Raw genomic sequence first — 26,743 nt, forward strand, 5'->3', positions numbered from 1 at the left:
TTGGCTAGTATTGTTGAAAGCTGGAACTTGCTGGAAAACAAGTATCCATCTCTTCTTTGCACTTGTTGAATCATGTACCAGTAAAGTCTCGCATTGCTTTATCTCATCTATGCCGTTTTTCCTTCATTGGTGCAGTTGTGTTTTCTATCTTCTACAATCTATCTCCAAGACTCTAAGGTTGAACTGATGTCTCATAAGTGTGGTGTAAGTATCAGCTGAGATCTCCTCTCCATGGTTGTGTGCATCAGACATGTCTGATGTCACCTTTTGTACTAGCCTGCCTCGGTTTGTAGTGTCGCCGACCGATGTTTGTCTCTGAATAACAGTCGATTTGTTGTTGTGTTTGTCGATCGATTCAGATGGTTCTGGCCGACGGACGATGTAACTCTGAATCTCCACTAATTCTCTTTGTGTTGCTTCTATCTTGGAAGTCAAAGAACTCATGCTAAGGTCCACTGGAAAATATGTGTCATCACATCTCCTATCAAGCCTCTCTTTTGTAGTTTCCAGAGTTCTGTAGATATCTTATACCAACTGATCAATCTCTGCTCTGGTGTGAAAATCTGGTTGAGACTTCATCAGATGTGAGTTTTTTGGGTTGTCGTCGATCGATGTGTAGTAGTGTATGTCGATCGAGCTGGTCGATGTCTGTCGACTGCATGCTGAATTTTAGCTATGTCTTGCCTCATCTTCTCCATGCATGTAGTCAACCAACTGAAGCTATCATTCAGTGGATAGTAGACACCATCAAGCTTCATCTGGAAATCACCTTCATTCTTTTCTTGGGCTCCACAGACTCCATAGAATATCTCATTGATCTCGTCCTTGGTGTAGATCTCTGGTACCAGCTTAGTCTGTGTGAACGAGCTAGCATGTTCTGGAAGACATATGTAGTTGTGCTCATCTCTAGACGCTTTTTCCATTAGCTTTCTAATATCATCCTTGCACACATTGATGATGTGTCCATCTACATCTCTTGCAGATCCCTGATCGTCTCTGTAGACTCCATATTCATCCTTCTCTTCCCAGTGAAATTTCCTAGTTCCAAAAAGGTCAAAGGCTCTTCTGCCAAATTCTGGACGTCTGTCGATCGATGGAGGGACGTCAACGTCGATTGACGGTCGAGTGTGATGTCGATTTTTCTACTTGAAGCGATTGTCTATGCCACCAGCTGTAATGAGATCCTAGGACTCTTCTCTGGATGGTTTTGGATAGATCCTTGCATAAACGAATCAAAGACTCAAGTTTATCAAGGTTGTGGATCGATTGGTGACACAAGAGGCTGCGGAGAGGCTTCTTGATACTCCTAGGCTTAGATAGGATATGACACATCTTTCTAAAGCCCTTGGGCGTTGGATATTACACACCAACAGACTGGATATTACACACCAGACACTCTCTTAACTCGTGAAAGCAAGGGAGAAGAAAACACAAAGGTTTAAGTGAAAGAAAACTTGATAGATGCTAGGGTTGCCGTCACACACATATATATAGTGAAAGGCTTGGAACAGGCTCCAAGCATTTCGAAATTAAAGGAACAGGCTCCTCCAATTAATGTAGAAACAAAGACATAACTTAGATAGAGTTTTCGAAAATAAAAGACATAAGTATTTAGAAATAAAAGATAACATAAGGTTCTTCATGTGGTTTGGTCCGAGAGTATCAACTAGGTGATATGATAGCAAGACTATGGCCTCGTTAAAAACCTATCATTGCAAAACCCAATGGGACAAAAACAATGATAGGAAAAGAGCACACATAGCTTGCTAGCCTAGATGATACTCAGCTTGATGGTAAGATGGCTTGAATGGTGATAAGTGTATCTTGAAGTATCAAGCTTCCTCCAAGACATTCTTCTTGCTCCAAAAACTTCATGATTAGTCCTCCAATAACTTCTTTGAGTTTCCTGGCTCTGGCTCGAGTTATGGGACCTTTAGGAATGGTTAAGACATCATCTTCTTCAGCCGGATCATCTCTAAACTCTCCATCTCTATCTCCATCAGCTGGCTGGTCTATGATCATATCATCCCCTCCCTCTTGAAAAGGATTTGACCTCAAATCAGGTTCATCTGCAATAAAAGGGATCAAGTCAGTAACATTGAAGCTATTACTCACATCATACTTACCTTGGAGATCAATCTTGTAGGCATTGTTGCTGATCTTCTTTGTGATCTCAAAAGGTCCATCAATTCTTGGCATAAGCTTTGACTTCCTCTCATTAGGAAACCTCTCTTTTCTCAAATGAACCCAAACTTTGTCACCCTCCTTAAAGACCATCTCACGCCTTCCTTTGTTGGCATGCTTGACATATTGCTCTCTTCAATGTTGAGCCTAGCTTGCTCGTGGAGTTGTTTCACCATCTCTGCCTTCTTTTTGCCATCCAAACTGACCCTTTCACACTCAGGTAAAGGAATTAAATCCAAAGGAGAGGTGGGATTGAACCCATAAACAATTTCAAAGGGTGAAAACTTAGAAGCAGAATGCACAACATGATTATATGCAAATTCACAATGTGGCAGAGAGTCTTCCCAAGATTTCAGATTCTTTTTAATGAATGCACGCAAGAGTGTTCCTAGAGTTCTATTAACTACCTCAGTCTGTCCATCAGTTTGCGGATGACAAGTAGTGGAGAACAACAACTTAGTGCCTAGTTTAGACCAAAGAGTTTTCCAAAAATAACTAAGAAACTTAGTATCTCTATCAGAAACTATGGTCCTAGGCATGCCATGTAAACGCACAATCTCCTTAAAGAACAGATTAGCTACATGTAATGCATATCATCAGTTTTGTGACATGCTATAAAATGTGCCATTTTTGAGAACCTGTCAACAACAACAAAGTAGAATCCTTCCCAGTCCTAGTTCTAGGCAATCCAACAATGAAATCCATAGATATGTCATTCCAAGGATGATAAGGAATAGGGAGAGGAGTATACAAACCGTGAGACTGAACCTTAGACTTAGCTTGCTTGCAAGTTGCACATCTCTCACATAGTTTCTCCACATCACTTTTCATCCGAGGCCAAAAGAAATGATCCTGCAAAGTTTTAAGAGTCTTTGCAATACCAAAGTGACCCATGAGACTTCCTCCATGAGATTCCCTAACAAAAAAATCTCTCAAAGAGCAATTAGGCACACACAGTCTATTATCATAAAAGAGGAATCCATCATGTCTAAAGTAATGTCCAGCAGCAAATTTCTCACAAGAGTTATAAGCTTCTTTAAAATCTGGATCAGATTCATACATATCTTTAATCTGCTCAAAACCTAACAACTTAGCATCAAGAGTGTTTAAGAGAACATACCTTCGAGATAGTGCATCAGCAACTATATTTTCTTTACCTTGTTTGCACTTGATGACATAAGGAAAGGTTTCTATGAATTCTACCTATCTTGCGTGTCTCTTGCTGAGCTTGTTCTGTCCTTTCAAGTACTTGAGGGACTCATGATCAGTGTGTATCACAAACTCCTTGGGCCACAAGTAGTGCTGCCAAGTCTGCAAAGCTCTCACCAAGGCATACAATTCCTTATCATAAGTTGCATAGTTGAGAGTGGCGCCTCCAAGCTTCTCACTGAAGTAAGCTATGGGTCTCTTTTCCTGCATCAAAACAGCACCCACTCCAATACCAGAAGCATCACATTCAATCTCAAAGGTTTTATTAAAATCTGGAAGTATAAGAAGAGGGGCGTGAGTAAGCTTCTCTTTAAGACATTGGAAGGCAGTCTCTTGTGCTTCTCCCCACTTGAATCCGACTTCTTTCTTTATCACTTCAGTCAAGGGAGCTGCTATAGTGTTAAAGTCTTTAACAAACCGCCTGTAGAAACCAGCAAGCCCGTGGAAGCTCCTCACTTCACTTATGGTCTTAGGAATCGGCCATTCTTGAATTGCTCTCACCTTCTACTGATCCACTTTTACTCCATCTGCACTCACAACAAAGCCTAGGAAGACCAAGTTATCCGTACAAAAAGTGTATTTCTTAAGGTTAGCAAACAGTTTTTCTTTTCTCAACACATCAAGAACAGACTTAAGATGATCTATATGCTCTTCTAGGTTCTTACTGTAAACAAGGATATCATCAAAGTATACTACCACAAACAAGCCTATGAAAGATCTAAGCACATGGTTCATCAATCTCATAAAAGTGCTAGGAGCATTGGTTAATCCAAAAGGCATGACTAACCACTCATACAACCCATGCTTAGTCTTAAAGGCTGTTTTCCACTCATCTCCCTCTTTCATTCTTATTTGATGATATCCACTCTTCAAATCTATCTTGGAAAAGACACTAGAACCATGCAATTCATCAAGCATATCATCTAATCTAGGAATAGGGTGGCGATACTTCACTGTTATATTGTTGATTGCTCTACAATCAACACACATGCGCCAGCTCCCATCTTTCTTAGGCACAAGGAGCACAGGCACAGCACATGGGCTCATACTCTCACGGATATGGCCTTTCTCCATCAGTTCCTCAACCTGTCTTTGTAGCTCCTTGGTTTCCACAGGATTAGTTCTGTATGCTGGTCTGTTGGGAAGAGTAGCTCCTGGTACAAAATCAATCTGATGCTCAATCCCTCGAATAGGTGGCAAACCTATGGGATTATCGTCTGGAAATACATCCTGGTATTCCTGTAAAAGAGCTGACATCTCACTCGGATACACCGGTGTACAATCAGTTAGAGACAAAAGAGATTCTTTAAAAATAAATAAGAGAACCGATTGATGAGAATAAAGAGATCTTTTGATTTCACTAGCTTTAGCATAGAAGTTATGTTGCTTATCTGGTTTGAGATCAATCTCTTTCTTTTTCTGAAGCTGAAGCTGATCTTCATGCACTTCTTTAGGAGTTAGAGGCACCAAGACAGTTCGCTTGCCGTTGAACTCAAAAGAATGTTTGTTGGTGAAGCCATCGTGAATGACACGCCTATCAAACTGCCAAGGCCTTCCAAGTAATATGTGGCTGGCTTCCATGGGTATCACATCACAGAGAATGTCATCTTCATACCTCCCAATGGACAAGGGTATAGAAACCTGATTAGATACCCTCATATTGCCTTCTTCATTAAGCCATTGTAGTCGATAAGGCCTAGGATGTTTCTGAATTTTCAATCCAAGCTTCTTCACCATTATCTCACTAGCAACATTGACGCACCTTCCACCGTCAATGATCAGGCTGCAGACCTTTCCTTGCACCAGACAACGTGTGTAGAACAGGTTCTCTCTTTGTTCCTGCTCCTCAGTTTTGTTTTGCAAACTGAGAGTCCTTCTTGCAACCAAAAGTCTACCTTGAACTAGTTCCTCCTCATACTCAGCTTCTGATAGTTCTTGATCAGTCTTTGGTTTCTCATATTCAGATTCAAACTCTCCATTCTCCAGAAGAATCATAACTCTCTTGTTAGTACACTCATTAGCATAGTGCCCACGCCCTTGGCACTTAAAACACTTCACATCTCTTGCACGCGAACTTGTAGTCTCCACTTTACCCTTATCTTTGTTGTAGATGCTACTAGACTTAGGCTCTTCTTTTGGCTGTGGCTTGCTCTCCTTTTGATAACTTGGTTTATCTTCCTTAGAGGTCTGGTATCTACTGGAACCATAGCTGCCACGCGCATAACTTCTTCTCTTAACTTGCTGCTCCACCAAGATAGCTTTGTGTAGCATCTCCTCTATCTCCAAGTAGTGCTGCATCTCCACTCTGTCTTGTATCTCACGGTTGAGTCCACCAAGAAAACGTGCCATAGTAGCTTCACTGTCCTCAGATACACAAGCTCTCAGCATAAGCAATTCCATCTCTTGAAAGTATTCCTCTACAGACTTTGATCCTTGTGTAAGCAGTCTCAGCTTTTGGTGAAGATCACGGTGATAATGACTTGGTACAAACCTCTTGCGCATCACAGCTTTCATCTCTGCCCATGTTTCAATGGGAAATTCACCATTGCGCCTCTTGTTTGTAACCAACTGATCCCACCAGCTCAAAGCATAATCATTGAACTCGGTAGCAGCCACTTGAATCTTCTTAGTCTCTGACTAATGCTGACAGTTGAAAACGAGTTCTATCTTCTTTTCCAACTCAAGATAGGCATCTGGATCAGATTTGACATGGAAAGGAGGGATCTTAAGCTTCAATCCTGATAGCTCATTGCGTCTATACCTTTGGCCCTGATGATCATGTCGAGATCTTCTACTGCTATGTCTCGAGCCGGAGCTATGGCTACTTCTCTCATAGAAGTTATCAGTTTCTTCTGATCCAGCATGCTCACGCTGGCCTTGTCTGTTTCTTCTTTACTCACGTCTCTGGCCAGATGCTTGTCCCTGCCCATCATTCGATCTCTGATCGTACTTTTCTTCCAGCAACTTTACCATCGCTTCCATCACTTGTTTGGTGATTGCTTCTTGTAACAACTTATTCCTTCTCACAAAGGTTTCATCATCCTACTCAGATCCCATTGCTTCCTGACACACACAAGACTTGAACCAGTAAGTAGTTCAAAGAAATCGAAACACGAAAAGGATTCAAATAAGAAAACACAAAGATTTAAGCAAGGCGGCAATCGATACTTGAGCAACACGCGACTATTTGAATTCTTTATCACTCCCTAAATGGAAACAACACAGATCAGATTCAACGGATGATGAAATGAGGTTTAAACAAATCCTGATCCACGATTCTAATAACAGATCGAATCACACAAACACAAGAAACTTTTGGATCAAGCAAACCAATAACGTAATCGACAAGAATGTGAAAGGTTTTTGTTTAAAACTTGATCGAAATTCTCAGATCTAGCAATATGAGATACGAAACAATCAGATCTAACTGTCCTGATTTATGAAAACAAACAGATCAAGTGAAAATCAAAACACAAGAACCGAATGATCAAGTGAAACGACAAAGAGTAGATCTTATGAACAAGCAAAAGAAAAATCGAAACTCCCCTTCCAGAGTGCTCTGATACCACTTAATGAGATCCTAGGACTCTTCTCTGGATGGTTTTGGATAGATCCTTGCATAAACGAATCAAAGACTCAAGTTTATCAAGGTTGTGGATCGATTGGTGACACAAGAGGCTGCGGAGAGGCTTCTTGATACTCCTAGGCTTAGATCGGATATGACACACCTTTCTAAAGCCCTTGGGCGTTGGATATTACACACCAACAGACTGGATATTACACACCAGACACTCTCTTAACTCGTGAAAGCAAGGGAGAAGAAAACACAAAGGTTTAAGTGAAAGAAAACTTGATAGATGCTAGGGTTGCCGTCACACACATATATATAGTGAAAGGCTTGGAACAGGCTCCAAGCATTTCGAAATTAAAGGAACAGGCTCCTCCAATTAATGTAGAAACAAAGACATAACTTAGATAGAGTTTTCGAAAATAAAAGACATAAGTACTTAGAAATAAAAGATAACATAAGGTTCTTCATGTGGTTTGGTCCGAGAGTATCAACTAGGTGATATGATAGCAAGACTATGGCCTCGTTAAAAACCTATCATTGCAAAACCCAATGGGACAAAAACAATGATAGGAAAAGAGCACACATAGCTTGCTAGCCTAGATGATACTCAGCTTGATGGTAAGATGGCTTGAATGGTGATAAGTGTATCTTGAAGTATCAAGCTTCCTCCAAGACATTCTTCTTGCTCCAAAGACTTCCTGATTAGTCCTCCAATAGCTTCTTTGAGTTTCCTGGCTCTGGCTCGAGTTATGGGACCTTTAGGAATGGTTAAGACATCATCTTCTTCAGCCGGATCATCTCTAAACTCTCCATCTCTATCTCCATCAGCTGGCTGGTCCATGATCATATCAAGCTGTGTCATAGAACTCTTTTGTAACCTTCTGCTGATGTGCTGGGACGGTGCGTTGTTGCATGAAGAGATTATATGCTCCATTAGTTGAAGAATATTTGCAATGTTCTCTCTGGATACTTGCAGTTGATGGCCATCTATTGCTCTTGCGTAGCCATCTTGGTCCCTGGAAATACCAAATTCATCATGTGTTAGATACTGGTTATCATAATTAGGGTTTTTTCTTACATTGGATGATGGTTGCGGAAGGATGCTGATTGATGATGGAGGTTTGTTGTCGATCGATGGGCGGTTGGCTTTGTCGATAGAATGGCTGAAACGTGTTCTTTCCCCCAGTAGCTTTTGCTCGTTGTTGATCTGTTTCACAATGTTTTTGCATGTTAAGAAGTTCCTTATATGTGAAACCCTCATGAAGTTTATCTGCTCCTGGTTCATGAATTTTGTTTCTACTACATAGCTTTCTTGATGGTGATCATCTGCCCAACTGCCAATCGAGTAATCTCCTTCTCGTATACGGTCAACTCCAGTGTCGATCAATGAGAAGTAGGAAATGTCGGTCGATGCTCGTTTTCGGCCTGTCTGATGGGGATGAGTGTCGATCGATGTTGAGACTTTTCTTTCCATCGACGGCGCATTCCTTTTCCAAGAGGAATGGTGGATAAGTCTATCTTCCTCATCAAGAATGGCATTGTACTCTGTAGTTCGTTCCTCCTCATAAACTTCATCATACTCCTCCGTATGCATGGTGTGTCTGGTGTGTGCTACCATAGTGGGGTTGTATTAGTCGCTCTCCCAATTTTTTGGACTACAGTCGACCAATTCTTCTTTGGGTATGTCAATCGATTTATGATTGGCACTGTCGATCGAAGTTGCAGTGTAAGTTTCGATCGATGCCGAGTATTTTGTTTCGTACCCAGCCCCAAAGTGGCATGCTGCGATGAGTTATGGATCATTAATTCTTTTTTTTTATCAAAAAAAAATGGATCATTAATTCTTCCGGAGGACGTCTGTGGCTTTGACTGCAATAGGATTGTAGAGCACAAGTGGCTCTATGAGTGTCAGGCACAACTGGTTGGTTTGCATGTTGCACACTGCTTCTACTGTCGACAAGAAACTTCTCCCAAGTAGTAGAGAAGAGTTCCAGTTTAACTTGATATCCAAGACATTGAAATCATCTGGAACTAGGGCATTACCAATCTGCACCTCAAGGTCTCTAACAACTCCTCCTGAGCACCTCTGAGAAAAATCCACAAGAATGATTCCTTGGAAGGTTCCACCTGCAGACCCAGATGGTCTGCCATAACCCTAGGTAGGATGCTGACTGATGCTCTTGCTGTGTCGCACAGAGCATGTGGGAAATCAATACCCTTCATCGTACATGGTATTGCAAATTGCTCAGGATCACTCTTCTTCTTCAGTGTAATCCTCTTCTTCATCTTTTCTCTAGGTTCACAGAACATTCTACCAATGTCCTCTTCGGTCTCTATGGTTTCTCTGAAGAACATCCATAATCTGTGGGTAAAGTAAGCCTCCTCGAATGGCTTTTCTAGAGGAATCCTGAAGACTCTCTTTTGAAAATTTTCCCTTTCCTTTTCATTAGCTCCCCTTTTCAGATGTTTTGCCACTTTTTCCTTTCTTTTCCTCAGGGTTCTTCCCATAGGAACCCAATCAATTTCCATCGGATCTGCTGCATCATCGGAAGGTGTTTTGATGGCCTCTGGTGGTTTATCTGAAGGTTTGGGTTGTGGCCTAAATGCATTGAGACGTGCAACGTCTATCTTTGGCATCTGACCTCGGTGTGTAAGAGGTGCTCGTCGATCGATGGACACTGGAAGTTGTCGATCGATGGCTGTCTCTCTATGTTGATCGATGATAGAGTCAGAATGTCGATCGATCTTGACATAAACAGGGCTGGGCGGATGTGGGTGTTTGGCTGCGAATTCCTCGTGAGTCATGATCCTCACGGCATTGCAAGATTCGGTTGACTGGTAGGTGTCGTCGATCGATGCTCTGGAGAGAGCTTGTCGATCGATTTTAGATGACTTCTATCGACCGATGTTCAGAGTCCCGCGTCGATCGACACCAATGCGATCCGCTGAAACTCATCAAGCTCTCTACTTTCAAATCTCCCTCTTGCAGCTTCTATTGCTTCACCACTTGCCATAAATCATTATCTATGATGGCATTCACGTGGTGCATCATCACATCATCCCCTACCCCTCTTGTTAAGGCTTCTTGCCTCTTAACAGCTTCTCCTGTCTGAACAACCTGCATCTCCAGATTTTTCACATGGGTGCTCAAAGTCTCAAACTTTGTGTTCAGGGGTGTGTAGACAGAGTCAATCTTCCTATTGAAGTCCACCGTCATGCGCTGATGTCCCTCAAGTACCCTATCAAGCATCTCTTCAACCTTGCTCTCTTGAGTAGGTGGTGGTGGCTTCTAGTAGTAGGAGTTTCCATAATCCATGTTGTTGCTGCTGTAGTTGTTGCTGTAGAGTTTCTGGTGCTGCGAACTTTAGTTGAAATTACCCATATTTCCATAGGAATTTATGTTTTCACCCTGGTTTCCACACCCTTGGAATCCAATTCTACCAATGAAGTTCACATCTTCTTCTACCTCTGCTCTACCCTCTGTGTCTACAGTCTCTACGTTCTCAACCAAGCAGACCTGCTTCCTGAGAAGATTGTGAACACTGTCCAGTTTTGCCTTCACTTCATCCATATGGTCATTCCCAAGAATGGTTGCAGATATCTTCCTCTCAAAGTCATATTCTTGGTGCTGCTGCTGGATGCTAAGTTCTAAATAACTTTCACTGCCTCCTCTGGATTCCTGGTGTTAGTAGGAACCAAAATTCGTACTGTCGAAATCCGTTTAAATTAGGAAAGATAGGAAATCCTAAATTTTCCAGAGGTCTCAGATATCTACTAAACCACTCGCCAAGCAATCAGAGCACGAAAGTATAGATGAGAAATAAATATATGGAATCAAAGAGAGAGCAAGAAAGGTTTTTATTTTGAATCCATGTTTGAGCGTTACAACAAGGTAAGAGCCTTCGTCCACGAGAGCTGTCGGCGAAATTCCTAGTTCTAGCAACCTAAGACTTGAAACCTAGTTGAGTCGCACCTCGATAACAAAAATGAAAAATTGCGTAAATGCTCTATGTTTTTTGCTCTGAGTAATAGTTCTTGTCTCCTCTTGCCCCTTCAGCTTCGATCCCCTTATATACTCCTTCTAAGGCTGTTTTTCCTTTTTTCCCTTTCTGCCTTTAGTCAACTTTATCGCTCCGCGGAAATATTCCATTTTTCTTCGATCTCTGTATTTATCCTTGGAACCTTGACATTTATCTTCAGAAACTTGACATTTATCTTCTTCTGTGCAAAAAAAAACAAACCATCGTAACAACTGGGCTTGGTTTCATAACATCATAAGTGGGCTCATTGCCGCGTTCTGGCCCTTTTTGGGATGTTTCCCGACTTTGGCGTTTTTACGATTTTATAACAATAATTCTTCTGAAACGACGTTGATTCCGAAGGACATTCAAATTCCTCTAATAGCATAGCCAACCTTGGGTGTTAAGCTAACCGTTGTCGTTTTATACGATCAATCCGAATGTTCTTCGGGGAACAAGTATTTTACGATTTTAAAATCGTAAAGTTCCAACGATACTTCCGATCGAGACGAAACAAGAATGAGTTCAATGCAATCTTCGGGAGAGGAGTTACGAGGACGAGGCGAAGACGGACTCCGGTCGACCCAGCTCGGCCGTTCACCGAACTGGACTGGTCCAGCTCGACGAACGGCCGAGCTTAATCCGTCTTGGGTCCAGCTCGGCTGTTCACCGAACTAGACTGGTCCAGCTCGGCGAACGGCCGAGCTAAATCAGTGCTGGATCCAGCTAGGCCGTTTGCCGAACTGGACTAGTCTAGCTCCAGTTCGGCGAACGGCCAAGCTGAATATGTGTTCGATGATCGAGTTTGTTTGTTTCGACGAACTGATCCTTTAGACCTTTGATAGTTTTTCCATTCTTTCTTGATTTCATTTTTTAATGAAGAGAAAGTTTTCTCTGACGTTGATTTTGTCGTAACCGATTTTGACCCCAACAGTGTTGAAGTTCCCATTGTTGGAAGCATCAAAGGCCATCTGATACTGTACCGCGAGGCCTCTATAGAAAGTACTGAGCATGTGTACTTCATTGAATCCATGGTGTGGACAGTCTCTCTGGTAAGACTTGAATCTGATCCAGGAGCTTCTGAATGATTCAGCAGGCTCTTGAGTGAATGTAGCAATCTTGCTCCTCAAGTCTTCAGCACGCGCCTCATCAAAGAAGTTGCATAAGAATGCATTCTTGATGTCGCTCCAGGATGTGAGAGATCCTGGTGGTAACTGCTTAAGCGAATTTGAAGCATCTTCAGCAAGTGAGTACTCGAAGAGCTTGCATAGGAGGTAGTCTTCAGAGACTCCCTCGACTTTAATAGCAGATATAAGATTCTCGAACCTCTCCGGATGGTCCATAGGATGCTCGTGAGATAACCCATAGTAGGGTGTCTATCCCACGAGTATGTAGTACTGCGGCTTTAACTCGAAATTCCCCCTCTGAATAATTGGAGGATGATTGGCTGATCTGTTGGTGTAGAACTGATCTGGACAGTTGTAGTCAGCCAACGTTTTGGGTCGAGCAGCCTCATCTAAAGGTAGAGTAGTGCATGTAGCATCAGTATCAGGCTTAGGGATTGCAGCCCCCTGAGTGTCTATCCTCTGATTTGTTGCATTACGCAGATGACCCTCCTAGTCATACATGTCTCCCTTATCATCACGTACAATAATCAAAGTCGCAACCATGTCTCGCGGCGCAGTATCGATCGATGTTCGGACAGAAATGTCGATCGATATCGGATGGAAGGTGTCGGTCGACGGAAGAGTGTCTTTGGTCGACGGTAGAAAGTGAGTGTCGGTCGACGAGATTGGTGTCAGGGTCAACGGTGGTTGACGAGAATCGATCGATGAACTTGTGTGGTTGTCGATCGATGAGGAACATATTTCTTTGCGGATTGAACGTTCCAAGCTTGCAGGATCTGATGAGAATAGCAGTTGAGTTTCCTTGTTGCTTCTGGTACTGCTGGGCATGTACCTGAAAAGCCAAGAAAAAACAATTTGTGTTAGAAAGTGATTTTTAAGCGAAAACCTAGACTAAACAAGACTAAATCTATAAGGCGATCAAAGCTCCCCGGCAAAGGCGCCAAATTTGATCTCACTCAAACTACCCTAAGAATTGAATTACTCTCTCAAATAAGAGGTTCAGTTGGAGTACTTAGGGATCAAATCCACAGGCAGATAGGGAACCTAATAAATCTAATCAGATTTGTTAACCTAGGTGGTTCAATGATTTAAATATAAAGTTGCACTTGTTGAGCAAGTAATTGCTCGATTTGATTGGTTGAGGTTTTGGTGCATAAAAGAAAATAGTTAGACTTAGGGTTTTTGTTCAGGAAATTTAGAATTATAATCCTATAGAAACTTAATAATTTGCATGCATGATATTATAGAGCTCAACAGTTATAAACGAACCACTAGGCTCTCGCTTTCTAGGTTCGTCTATTGACAAGTGTCAACCGATGATTCTATATGAATATCGATCGATGCACTATTCGAAACGTCGACCAGTTATTCTATTTGAATATCGATCGAGGCTATTGGTCAAGCGTTAATGCGCGGGTTGAATGTGCTCACTAATCTCATTAGATCAGCTCTCACCTTACTCTAGTCTTAGCTCAATTAGAATGGTTTCGGGATGAGATGAAAGCTATCGCTTATATCTAACAATCCTAGGGCAAGTTCTAGGTAGCTAATCTAGAATCAGGCATTAATGACAATTCTAATGATTAATATCACAACTTAGCAGTCTATAGTTGGGGCTAATCCCTCATAACCTATTTAAACCCTAAAATCTAACAAGAGAACTACTCAGACCTGGCCAAGTAATTCATGACAGCAATAAGGTATGAAAACTGCATTAGAATAATAGATAGATATTAATGGAGTCTAAATCACAAATAACTTTGGATCTTCTCTCCAATCTACTAAAAATCCTAAAAAACTGTTGCTATCAGTAAAACAAGAAAGCACTCTTTTCCTCTAACATGTTAGCAAAGCTTATATAATTAGGTTAAAACTCGTTAGAGATAATCTTGTAAATTGGTGAAGACTTGGGCTCTAAGTCGGCTAAGACCAAACGGGCTTTCTGCGAGCTTCGTTGTCGATCGATTATTCCTCTTCAATGTCGACCGATGGTCGAACTCGATGGTCATCTCGGGTGCTTGCTCCAAATATCTCCAAAACGCTCCAAAATCATCACTTTCCTCCAAATCACTATTGATCCTATAAATATGCTAAATAGACTCTAGAACATAATTAATAGTTATTAAAAAACTTATAAACCACGGGTGATAATGGGTCAAATCTATGGTCTATCAAGCGTACATAGTTATCAGTCATATAATTATATTATACATTAAGAAATTATAATTTGTAATGTGCATTTTGTAAACCAAACTTTAAAAAAAAAATTAATACTTAAATTGACCCACAAGCCTTAGAAATTGAATCTCTTAAGAAAATTTTCCAAAAAAAAAAAACAAATTCTCTAAAAAAAAAGAGACACCTTTCAAATCATATGTATAACTTAAAAGTAGATCGTATGTTGAAAGAGTGGCTACTAAGACGGACATGAGCAAAGCATATGATAGGACGAAATGATCGTTTATTGAAGTTGTCATGTGCAAGATGGGCTTTTCAGAAATCTGGATTACTTGGATAATGAGATGTATCACGTCAGTACAATATACAGTACTCATAAATGGGCAGCCGAGAGGAAATATTATTCCAGGTAGAGGCCTACGTCAAGGAGATCCTTTGTCTCCTTTCATTTTTATTCTATGCAAGGAAGCGCTCGTTTGCCTTCTCAATCATGCAGATAACCAAGGGAAGATAACGAGGATGTGTGTCACATGCGCGTGTCCATCGGTATCCCACCTTCTCTTTGCTGATGATAGCCTTTTCTTTTGTAACGCGGAGCCCCGTGAATGTGAAGAAGTAATGAAAGTAGCCAGGGTATATGGTAAAGCATCAGGCCAATGCATTAACTTTGATAAATCCTCCTTACTCTTTGGTAAGCGGATTAATACAATTACTAGACAAGAATATAAAGATGCACTTGCAATACATAATGAAGGAGATATGGAGATTTATATTTGGGTATCCCAGAAGATATTAATGGCTCAAAATGCAAATTGTTCGCTTTCCTCAAGGATAAACTGAAGCATAGAATGAATGGATGGACATGTAGATGGCTCTCGAAAAGAGGAAAGGAAGTGTTGTTCATATCCATTCTACTTGCTCTCCCGACATATGTTATGTCCACTTTCCTGCTCCCATTGGAGATATGTGAAAACCTTGCCAGCGCCATTGCACAATTTTGGTGGAGTTCGAATCCACCAAAAAGAGGAATTCACTGGGCGAAATGGGAAAAAGTCTGTTTACCTAGAGAGGAGGGTGGGATTCGATTTCGTATGATCCATGAGTTCAATCTGGCATTATTGGCAAAACAATTATGGAGGCTAGTACAATATCCAGATTCGCTGGTTGTCCGAGTCTTGAGGGGAAGATACTATAGATTGAGCTCGTCCCTGAGGGTAAACGCTATAAGCAGTCCATCCTATGTGTGGACTAGCATCTCTGCTGCAAGGAAGCTTTTGTTACTGGGGATAAGACAGAAGATAGATTCTGGTTATGAAGTCAAAGTGTGGAAGGATCCATGGATTCCAATGACACATGCTAGGCAAGCTACAGCTGTAGCACCAGTTATGCATCCAAATATGAGGGTCATTGATCTCATTAATCAGGAATCGAAGGAATGGGATGTTGAGTTGCTGGAACATTATGTCAATCCTATTGATGTACCCTTTATAAGGAGTTTGGCCATAAGCACAACTCATCGGCGAGACACGTTCTTGTGGAGCTACACAAAAAATGGCTAATACACGGTTAAATCTGGATATTGGGGGGCTCAGAATCTATTAAGGACAGATGGAGAAAAAGAAGTGTTGGAGCCAAGTATCACTAAGCTCCAAGTCTTTGCTTGGAAATTAAGGACGCCTAAGAAAATATGTCGTCTTATATAGCAATTGTTAACCGGTTATGTGACAGTAACGACGAACTTAGTAAGGCGTAATATAAGGTGTGATAACCATTGCCCAAGGTGTGGTGACCAAGAGGAATTTGTAACTCATGCAATTTTTGAATGCCCGCCAGCTCTTCAAGTTTGGTCACTATCATCAACTCCAACAAGTCCTGATGTTTTTCCAGTACCAAGCGTCTACACAAATATGGATTACCTGTTCTGGAGGAAGAACAATATAATCGAACCAGAACAAGACAGGGACCCTTATCCATGGATAATCTGGTATATTTGGAAGGTTCAAAATGATAAACTCTTTAGGGGGATAGACAGAGACCCTTTGGAGCTTGTACAGTATGCTGAAAGTGAATGGCAGGCATGGTTCAATGCGAATGAGATGGTACCACCAATCGTACAAGAAAACAATAGGGAGAAACCCCAAGGCATAGGCATGGGTAACATTTGCTTGCTAGATGGATCTTGGACATCCTCTTCTCAATTCAGTGGATGTGGATGGGTATGGATGGACAGTGGTGGGAATCAGCTTTGCATTCGGAAGTAGAAGCACTGCGATGGGCGATGGAGAATACGCTTCAACATTCGTCATGCCAGAGCTTCAGGACAGACTGCAAAGAGCTCATTGCAATGATTAAGGAACCGCATGCATGGCCAAACTTTGCAACAGAATTGGAGAGGATAGAGATGCTACAGATATGCTTCTCGGATTTCAATATATCTTATGTTCCACGAGCGCATAATCAGATTTCATACTTTTTAGTTAAAACAACTAGATCCTTCCATAGGAAGTTATATTTTATTGGTTGTTCTGTTCCGGTCTGGCTATCCGGACCACCTCAAGTTTTAGTAATAGAATAGCCGTTCGACAAAAAACAAACTTAAAAGTAGATCAAATTAATAATAAATACCTATTTATATAAGTTATTCCCCTATGCGGGTGGTGGTTGTTTGCTTCTCCATGTTTGTGCGGAAATATTCACCTGGACGAACTAGCCTTTAGTATGATATCCCACCCAACACTCTGTTATCATGAGCAACTACAAATGTTTTATAGGTTTCAGATTGCTGAAATTTATGTGTAACATTCTGATTTTTCGTATATTAGTTATATATATTTCTCAATTGTACTTACTTTTTGATAAATTGTTCAAAAAAAAATTTACAGTCCAATATAAACATGCTAGAGATGAAGTAGTGAAAATATGAAAGATCTATGAGAGAGAGAGACATGGACGTTTCAGTTTTGAGTCCCTGAAATATCATATGGTAATTATAGGTTCAGTAAACAAGTACTCTGAATTCTAATAATTACCGCTTCTGATCCCCACAGGCTTAGAGAGAGAGAGAGAGAGAGAGAGAGAGAGAGAGAGAGAGAGAGAGAGAGAGAGAGAGAGAGAGAGAGAGAGAGAGAGAGAGAGAGAGCTATGGGCACACAAGAGGATGGACATGAACGTTAGAATTTGAGTCCCGGAATATCATGCTACGGAGAAGAGATCAGCCAGTCAGTATTAACAATTTTATGATTTTATCTTAAGACGATTGCCAAGAAAAGAATTTTATGTAACACATGTCTCATCCTTTCTCGAAAATGGTATGCAACTTTATCTAACGTTTATCTCATGCAACTTAACATCATCTAAACCCCAATCAAAATTAGAGGAAAACCATCTAATAGCAGTCATGCGTACAAATAGTCACCTACTCAGCAGTCTCACCTAAAAAGAAAAGAAAAAATGAAGGGTGAATAATAAAGAAATCACTATTTGGAATTATGGTTTCCCAAAACATGTCTCACATGACTTATTCTCCTTTTCAGTTGTATTTGGTAAATTTGGGTGCATTTTTGTATTTAAAACTATTTTTGGTAAAAAATTTAATATCTAAGGGATTTACCATAAAAGAAAAGACCAAATGAGTGTAGTTACATTTTTTTTATAGACCCTATCGGCTGATCCGGTAGGCCTCGGAAGGAACGTATTTAGCGATACAAATTCGATTGATTTTATTCCATTTACATAAAATCAATAAGCCGTGAGTATTGTTAAGTGAAATGTCTACCCAGAAAAGGGAAAAAGCCATCACATTATTAATACTTGTTGATTACTCTTTTGTAGACTGTCCTTTAAATAAAGCCAGAAGCAGACGACACCTATATACAACAAACAAAGAGTAAATGCACTTTATTTGGACATCAGTATCTAACGAATTGATCCTGCCATTTTTTCATTCTTCGTGGATTCATTGGTTGAGAACTACTTTTTAGTTTTTTTTTTCAAATCGAAAGGCTATTCTATTACTCAAATTTTAGGTGGTCTGGGTAACCCAACCGGAATAGAACAACCAATGAAATAGAATACTCTATGGAAAGATCTCGCAGTCCTAGCTAAGAAATCTGAAATCTGATTCCGGGTTCGTGGAATATGAGTAATCTTGAAATCCGGGAAGCATATCTTGAGAGTCTCTATCCTCTCCAATTATGTCGCAAAGATCGGCCAAGCACGATACTCGTTGATCATTGCAATCAAATCCTTGCAGTCCGTTCCAAAACTTTGACAAGTCGAATGTTTGTGCATACTCACCATCGCCCATCTCAGTGCTTCCATCTCTGAATGTAAGGCAGACTCTCTTCGAATATGATTTTGTGTCCCCATAAGTTGACCCTTCCCCAAGCTATCAAGCCAGACCCATCCATATCCACTAAACTGTGCAGTAGATGTCTATGACTCATCTATCATGCAGATATTACTCAAGCTTAAGACTTGAGGTTCTTCAATATTAAGGCCTTGTGGAGCTGTTGGTATTATTTCATTTGCGTTAAATCAGGCTTGACACTCACTCTCCGCATATCGGACTAGCTCCAAAGGATCCTTGCCAATTTCGCTTAAGAGTTTATCGTTTTTGGCCTTCCAAAGATACCAAATTATCCAGGGATATGAGTCCCTGTCTAATTCTGGTTCAACAATATTGTTATTTCTCAAGAAGAGATAATCCATATTGGCATATATCATGCAGATATTATTCAAGCTTAAGACTTGAGGTTCTTCAATATTAAGGCCTTGTGGAGCTGTTGGTATTATTTCATTTGCGTTAAATCAGGCTTGACACTCACTCTCCGCATATCAGACTAGCTCCAAAGGATCCTTGTCAATTTCCCTAAAGAGTTTATCGTTTTTGGCCTTCCAAAGATACCAAATTATCCAGGGATATGAGTCTCTGTCTAATTCTGGTTCAACAATATTGTTATTTCTCTAGAAGAGATAATCCATATTGGCATATATCATGCAGATATTACTCAAGCTTAAGACTTGAGGTTCTTCAATATTAAGGCCTTGTGGAGCTGTTGGTATTATTTCATTTGCGTTAAATCAGGCTTGACACTCACTCTCCGCATATCGGACTAGCTCCAAAGGATCCTTGTCAATTTCCCTAAAGAGTTTATCGTTTTTGGCCTTCCAAAGATACCAAATTATCCAAGGATATGAGTCTCTGTCTAATTCTGGTTCAACAATATTGTTATTTCTCTAGAAGAGATAATCCATATTGGCATATATGCTCGGAAGAAGAAACACATCTTGGCTTGTTGGTGTCGCTGAGAGAGACCAAGCTTGTAAAGCTGGTGGACATTCAAAAATTGCATGAGTTACGGATTCTTCTGGTTCTCCACATTGGGGACAGTAATTATCACATCTCATGTTATGTCGTAACAGATTCCTCGTCACTGCCACATAACCAGTTATCAGTTGCCATATAAAATGACAAATCTTTTGAAGAGCTTGTATCTTCCATGCAAAGGCTTGGAGCTTTGTTATACTAGGTTCTAGAACCTTCTTCTCTTCATCAGCCTTTAGTAAGTTCTGAGCTACCCAATATCTTGATTTGAATGTATACTGTCCATTTTTAGTATAGTTCCAGGAGAATCTATCCCGACGATGAATGGTGCTTATGGCTTGACTCCTTATGTAGGGTATATCAGCAGGGTCAATATAGTTCTCTGTAGCTCCACATCCCATTCCTTCATATCCTAGTTAATGAGATCATTGACTCTCATGTTCGGATGCAGCGCTGGGGCTAAGGGACGTGCTGGTCTAGCTGGTGTTGTCGGGATCCAAGGATCCTCCCATACCGTAACCTCATATCATGAATGCACCCTATGTCTGATTCCCAATAATAATAATTTTTGTGCTGCTGAAATACTGGCTCACACATATGATGGGCTGTTTATAGAGACTCTTCGTAATGGCACTATCAAGGTTTTCACATATCTCCAACGGGAGCATGAAACTAGACATAACGTATGTCGGAAGCGCTAACAAGATAGATTTAATCAGAAACTCTTTTCCACCTTTTGATAGCCATCTGCATGTCCATCAATTCACTCTACGCATTAATTTATCCTTCAAAAATGCAAAAAGTGTACATTTGGATCTGCTAATATCTTCTGGAATTGCTAGATATATTCCTATTCCTCCTTCATTCTGGATTCCAATAGTATATTTAATCTCATGTCTAACATTTGCGTTAATATTCTCACCAAAGAGTAGGAAATTTTTTTCAAAATTAATGCATTGTCCCGATGCTTCTCTGTATTTCCTGACTACTTTCATCACTTCCTCACATTCACGGGGCTCCACCTTACATAAGAAAATGCTATCATCAGGAAAGAGAAGGTGGGATACAGAAGGACATGCGCATGTAACGCGCATCCCCGTTATCTTTCCTTGGTTCTCTGCATGATTAAGAAGGCTAACGAGCGCTTCCGTGCATTGAATAAAGATGAAAGGAGACAAAGGATCCCCTTGACGTAGGCCTCTCTCTGGAACAATATTTCCTCTTGGTTGTCCATTCATAAGTACCTTGTATTTCATCGATGTAACACATCTCATAATCCAGGTAATCCAAACCTCAGAGAACCCCATCTTTCGCATAACTGCCTCAATGAACGACTACTCCATCCTCATATATGCCTTACTCATATCCATCTTAATGGTCATCCTTTTGTTTCTTCAGCTTGGCTTAGTTCTAAGGGCATGAAACATTTCTTGGACAATCATAATATTATCAGAAATTTGTCTTCCAGCAACAAAGGCTGACTGGATTTTTGAAATTCTATCAAGTAGAACTTTATTTAATCTCTGGCGTAAGATCTTAGAAATAATCTTGTAGCTGACGTTACATAGGCTGATGGGTCGGAACTGGGACATCTCATTGGGATTGTTCGTTTTTGGGATGAGGCAGATATTAGTATCGTTCAAACCACTCGCCATTGATCCATCAAAAAGAAATTGATTAACAATATGAGTTAAATCATCTTTTACAATATCCCAGAATTTCTGATAAAAAAAAGCTGTCATCTCATCTGGTCCAGGTGCCTTTTCTGGACGCATCGAAAAAGTGCTAATTTGACTTCCCATTCAGTGACCGGAGCTGTAAGATCACTATTTATCGACCCAGTAGTCGATGTGGATACCTCTGATAGCGCATCCTCTATATCTTATGGGTTGGAGGATTCAAAGATCTGCCTAAAGTAACTATTAGCAATGGCTACCAATCCTTCCTCATCCTCAATAATATTTCCATTTGCATCTCTAAGTTGTATGATTTTATTCCTAGGTCTCCTCTGCTTGGTCAATGCATGGAAGAATTTTATGTTTCTATCGCCTTTCCTTAGCCAAAAAACTCGACTCTTTTGCATCCAGAACATCTCTTATGCCTTAAGAGCATCAGAGAGTTCCTTCAAGGCTTCTACTATTTCCTCAGTTGTCGCATCATCATTTGAATACAACCCCTCAACCTTCTCTTTAAGTTTCTTCACTAGTTTGTTTAAATTATGCTCTCTCCTCCACTGGCTCAAGGTTTTACGACAACTCGAAATATGCTCCATAATATTTGCGTGGGGTAGAAGATCGGGAGATTTCCATCCATCCAAAATTACTTGTCTCAGTTTCTCATTGTCCAGCCACCTTTTGTCAAATTTAAATTTTTTTGATTTTCTTACCGGTCTTGTGAGAATATCCGCTAAGATCGGACGATGATTCGATTCCCACAGCTTCATATATTTTACAGCAGAATGAGGGAATCTCTTATGCCAATCGTCATTTCCAACAGCTCTGTCGAGATAACATCTAACAGTTGATCCTCCCACTCTCTTTCCCACCCATGATAGCATGTTCCTAGTAAATGGAAACTTCAGCATACTACAATCGCTCAACATCTTTATAAAAGATAGAAACGAGCTATCAGGGTATTGTCTTCTTCCTTCTTTTTCATTATAACATGTGATTATATTTCATTAATAATTTTAAGAATCTTCGTAATGACACGTGGTTACAAAACGAAGTTACAATGTTTCTCAATTAATATATAGAAGATAAACAACACTCTCATATTTTTTTAACCATCTCACTTATTGTTTATGTAGTATTACAAATGTACAATGAATCCGACGTTATTTTACCTCAACAGTGGTGAAAGGAAATCATGCTTTGCAATTGCACAATTGCATCCCTTTTATTAATTTATGTATCCAAGGATCAGATATTGGTTTTCATTTTCTCAAGGAAATATGAATATGTCATGGCAGATATCAAATGGTTATGGGTTTAAAAGTTGTGTTTCTGAGTAGAATCAGAAAAATACATAGATAAGCGTAACATCAAAGTATGGAACCATTTAAATCTTATATATCACAACACTCATCTAATGATAATACGCATATATTACATACAGGGAGGAGACACATGCCATGGAATTGCCGCTAAACCGTTCAACCTTGGATTTTAATATTTAGCGAAATTTGTCAATAACCTCACCACACTTGCAGGGGACCCGTCAAGGCTCTCACAAATTACAAATATGGTTTGAAATTTGTTTAGGTTATATATATTATAATAAATATAATCAGAATCTTTGGCAAAGATATGAATCGAAGAGATTCCAACAAGCTTTCTTCCTCTGTTGGATTCGTTGTTGGATCCGTGCGCCACGTATGGGTGTCGGATCATCGATCTTGTGCAACAGATTCCACATGATGTGTATGTCTTCGTACTCGCAAGAACTCACATCGTTTTGTAACCTCAAGAGTCCTGCAACACACGCGAAGATTCATCACTTTGTTGTTTGGCAAGAACAAGAAAATATGTTTTTTAAGAAGAGCCAAATCTGAATTTTAATCCAAACCAAATAGAAGATTCTGAATTACAATTCAAATCTTCTACCGACAGTTTCAAGAAGCACATAATAAGACAAAATCTAATCTTAACTATGATGAAAAACATGGAGACAAATTTGAAACTGATTTTATGTTTATTTTTTCTTCTCAATGAGATGAAACAGAAACAGAGCGAGAGATGATCATCAGACGGTGGAGGGAGGATCGGAGCCTACCGCTGTGGCGGAATCCGACGCGAACGGTGAAACGATTCCAGATGCGCCGCGCGGGGAACGCCATCGTGTTCCACCACTCTCGCCATCTCAGGCCGGCCATATGAGAGAGCTTGCAAAGACAGGAGAGAAGAGGGAGAGAGAAGAGAGAGAGAGAAGAGACTGTACAACAAACCCAACTCCCGAAACTGACGTTTTAAGCAATAGCTTCAATTAAATAGACGGAAAAGACAGGTATGGACCGTGTGGTAGTCATTTTATAATGACTTATTGTTCCTTAGCTTCTAAATTCACAGACTAATAAAATTGTGTTATTTTAAATTCGACATCTTTTATATAAAAAAAAAATACTATCAAATTATATTATTTTTAAAATAAAAAAATAGAAATAAATAAATAAATAGTAATAATTATAAAAAAAAAATTTAATATCATCAAGAAAAAACTAAACGCTAAATCCTAATCATTAAACTCTAAATCCTAAAACTTAAATCTTTATGTAAATCTTAAACCTTTAGATAAATCGTAAACATTAAATCAAAAACACTAAACACTAAAACACTCGAGGGTTTAGGATTTAGGGTTTTAGTGTTTAATGTTTTTGATTTAGAGTTTATGATTTATCCAAGGGTGTAGGATTTACCCAAAAGTTTAGGGTTTCGGATTTAAGATTTAGGATCTAGGATTTATGGTTTAGTGTTTTGCTGATGACGTTAAAAATATTGTTCTTTAAATTATTTTTATGTAACTATTTTTTTCTTTTACCTTTTTATTTTAAAAACGTTATATAACATGACAATAATTCATTTTATTTTTTAAAAGATATCAAATTTAAAATAGTAAAATTCTATTGGTTGGTGAACCTAGAAGTTCATCCCTAAAATGTAAACTCAAGAATAACTATTTTATAATTGGTCTCAGTAATAAACATTTTAACGAAAATAAAATATCAGCCATTTCCTTTCTGGTATGTTCTTAATTAAATAAATTAATGCTATACGAATACTGAATAAAATTATGCAAAGATAAAGTTTCCAAAGGGAGTATAAGAATATCATTTGTTCTTTTGGATAAAATAGAGATACTCGAGTTAATTTTGTTATCCTCTTTATTATTTATTTTAAAAATATCATATTTGAAATCATATTTTATTGAAAAACTGTTGAAATTTAATATCTATTTAAAAATAAAATCATTTCAAATTTTTGAATGTATTTCCAATTTTGTTTTTGAATATTTAAGTATCAGAATTTTAATTAGTTCAAAACACATATTTATCTAAAAACAAAAATTATAAATATTCTCAAATATGAAACTTTTAATTTTTATAAATTAACTATGTTGACAGTGGTATTTTGTAAGAACAGTTCAAAAAATAGTATTGACAGTATTTATTAGTTAAAAGTGTATTGATTAATAATTTTTTATCCAAATTTAGTTCAGAGAAAATTTATTATTTTATAAAATATTCATTTATAATGTATATTTTTGCCGCCTCTATTATCTAATACAGAAATTAAAATACTTTTCAGTTACTTTTTACAGTTCAAACAAAAAATAAATTTTCCAGTTGTCTATATTTATAAGTTGAGAGGGAAATTAAAAAATCGCTAGAGGAAGGAAGTAGGAGAGGAGGCCAACCTATTGACCAACTGCGTCTGTATGCTTTAGGCATGCTGGCGTCAGAAACCTCGATTAGATTTGCGCCACGTATAGAGAATCAAAGTGGGTCCTTTGTCGAGTGAACGATTGTGATAATTTTTTTGTTTGTCAAGTGTCACCGATTATGACAATTATATATCAAACTGTCGGTAGGTCTTGATTGTTCCCACGTGGAGATCTCTTGATGGCTTTAGATTTCAAGATGGTTTTTAATTCTTTTTCAGTGGAGAAATGACGAAAAACAAAATATCTAATGTTATTTCTTTTTGTTTATTCAGTAAATATCTCGTGTTCAAATTTTGTTGAAGAACAAGACAAAAGTGACAAAAGCAAACGAAATTTTTTATTAAAATTATCTTTAGGAAAGGCTGATGACTTCTTGGCCACCATCAAGGGGATGTTTTATGATCGAAGGCAAATGACATAAAGTATTGCCTAAAGTTCGTTTCGAAATGTAAATTATTGGGTTAACTCATACTGTTTATAGACCATATATTTTACCTATTTTTAATCATGGTCTATAAGTATTTTAAAGTGTTTTAAGATACAATTATTATGTTTTGGAATTTATTTAGAATATTTACAGGTTTAGGGACGTTTAAGTGAAATATGATTATTTTGGAGTCTTTTGGAACCTTTTAAGGTGCAGAGTTGCACAGACGCGTCAGATGTTTAGCAATGGACGGAGACTTTCCGACCGTTAGATTGAGCCCATATTTTGACACAAGATAGAGCTTTGAGTTAGCTTTCCAATCCCACCGGTCTCAGGTCAATCAGCATCCTGTAGCATAAGTTATGCTCGTTTTACTAAAGAGTGGTCAGTCTGCCTCGCGAGAGGAAGCTGCCGAGAAGAGGAAGCCGCGTCGATTGATGCAGCATTCTGCACGTCGATCGATGGAGATCCCAGATCGTGGGCCTTGTATATTTTATGACTGCGTGAAGCCCTAGAAGCCACAAATTACCAAAATACCCTTGGACGACCAGAAACCCTATTTATGTTATTTCTAAGCCATTGTTGACGGCTACGCTTTCTACGCTTTCTACACACTTTCATTTCCATTGTTTCTCTTAGGAGAGAAGGGAGGAACTCCTATCAGAGTCCTCCTGGAACTCCATTGGTTTTCTTATCTATTCTATTTCAGTTTTATATCTATTCATCTATGATTTTTGTTATCATTTCTGAGTAGATCCACCTGTTAGGTTTATGGTTCAGATAGGTTTGTGGGATTAGCCCCAAACTATAGATCTGCCTTGTTGTGATATTCATGATAGATTTGTATTCATTGCTTGTTTTAGAGTAATTAACTAGAACTTGATCATAGGATTGCATATTCAAGCACCCTTGTTATCCCATCCTGACACCTATCTATCATATTAGGATTGCTAGAGAGGGCTAACCGCCAATTTAGTATCTTAATAGGGCATTTCATACTCGCGCATAGGCCTAGCTAGAACCCGTCGATCGATGTCCTCAACTGACTATCGGTCGACGTAGGCAAAGGTGTATCGGTCGATGTCCAAATAGGACCATCGATCGACACTCTTTCGTGTCAACATACTAACCGTTGAGACACGAGATCTAACCTGTTAACCAGTAAAACATGCGACAGCTGATCACTGACTTAAGCGGTTGAGCTCTAACATATCATGCATGCAACAAATAGGTACATATAAGAATTATAATCTCCAACACCTG

General features: G+C 39.3%; 2 protein-coding genes across 3 annotated transcripts; both read right to left on the minus strand.

Annotated features, from left to right (window-relative positions):
• Positions 1 to 3,378: 3,378 nt before the first annotated feature.
• On the minus strand, positions 3,379 to 5,388 carry LOC117131988. The gene is made up of 2 exons (XM_033285261.1): positions 4,480 to 5,388; positions 3,379 to 3,897 (listed from the first exon to the last, which is right to left on the minus strand). Exons 1-2 carry the CDS (start codon positions 5,386 to 5,388, stop codon positions 3,388 to 3,390), a joined length of 1,419 nt encoding a protein of 472 aa, XP_033141152.1. The 3' UTR covers positions 3,379 to 3,387.
• A 2,082-nt stretch (positions 5,389 to 7,470) lies between these two features.
• On the minus strand, positions 7,471 to 26,319 carry LOC103848432. Of its 2 annotated transcripts, none has more exons than XM_033284728.1 (2): positions 23,389 to 26,319; positions 7,471 to 23,087 (listed from the first exon to the last, which is right to left on the minus strand). In XM_033284728.1, the coding sequence occupies exon 2, from the start codon at positions 8,580 to 8,582 to the stop codon at positions 7,572 to 7,574; it is 1,011 nt and encodes a 336-aa protein (XP_033140619.1). In that variant the 5' UTR covers positions 8,583 to 23,087; positions 23,389 to 26,319; the 3' UTR covers positions 7,471 to 7,571. The 2 variants fall into 2 exon arrangements, with proteins under 2 accessions (XP_033140619.1, XP_009123583.1); XM_009125335.3 differs by having other exon boundaries at positions 22,597 to 23,087; positions 23,389 to 24,278.
• Positions 26,320 to 26,743: the final 424 nt, after the last annotated feature.

Source organism: Brassica rapa, chromosome A02 (genome assembly GCF_000309985.2).
Source record: "Brassica rapa cultivar Chiifu-401-42 chromosome A02, CAAS_Brap_v3.01, whole genome shotgun sequence".
NCBI classification, from domain to species: Eukaryota; Viridiplantae; Streptophyta; class Magnoliopsida; order Brassicales; family Brassicaceae; genus Brassica; species Brassica rapa.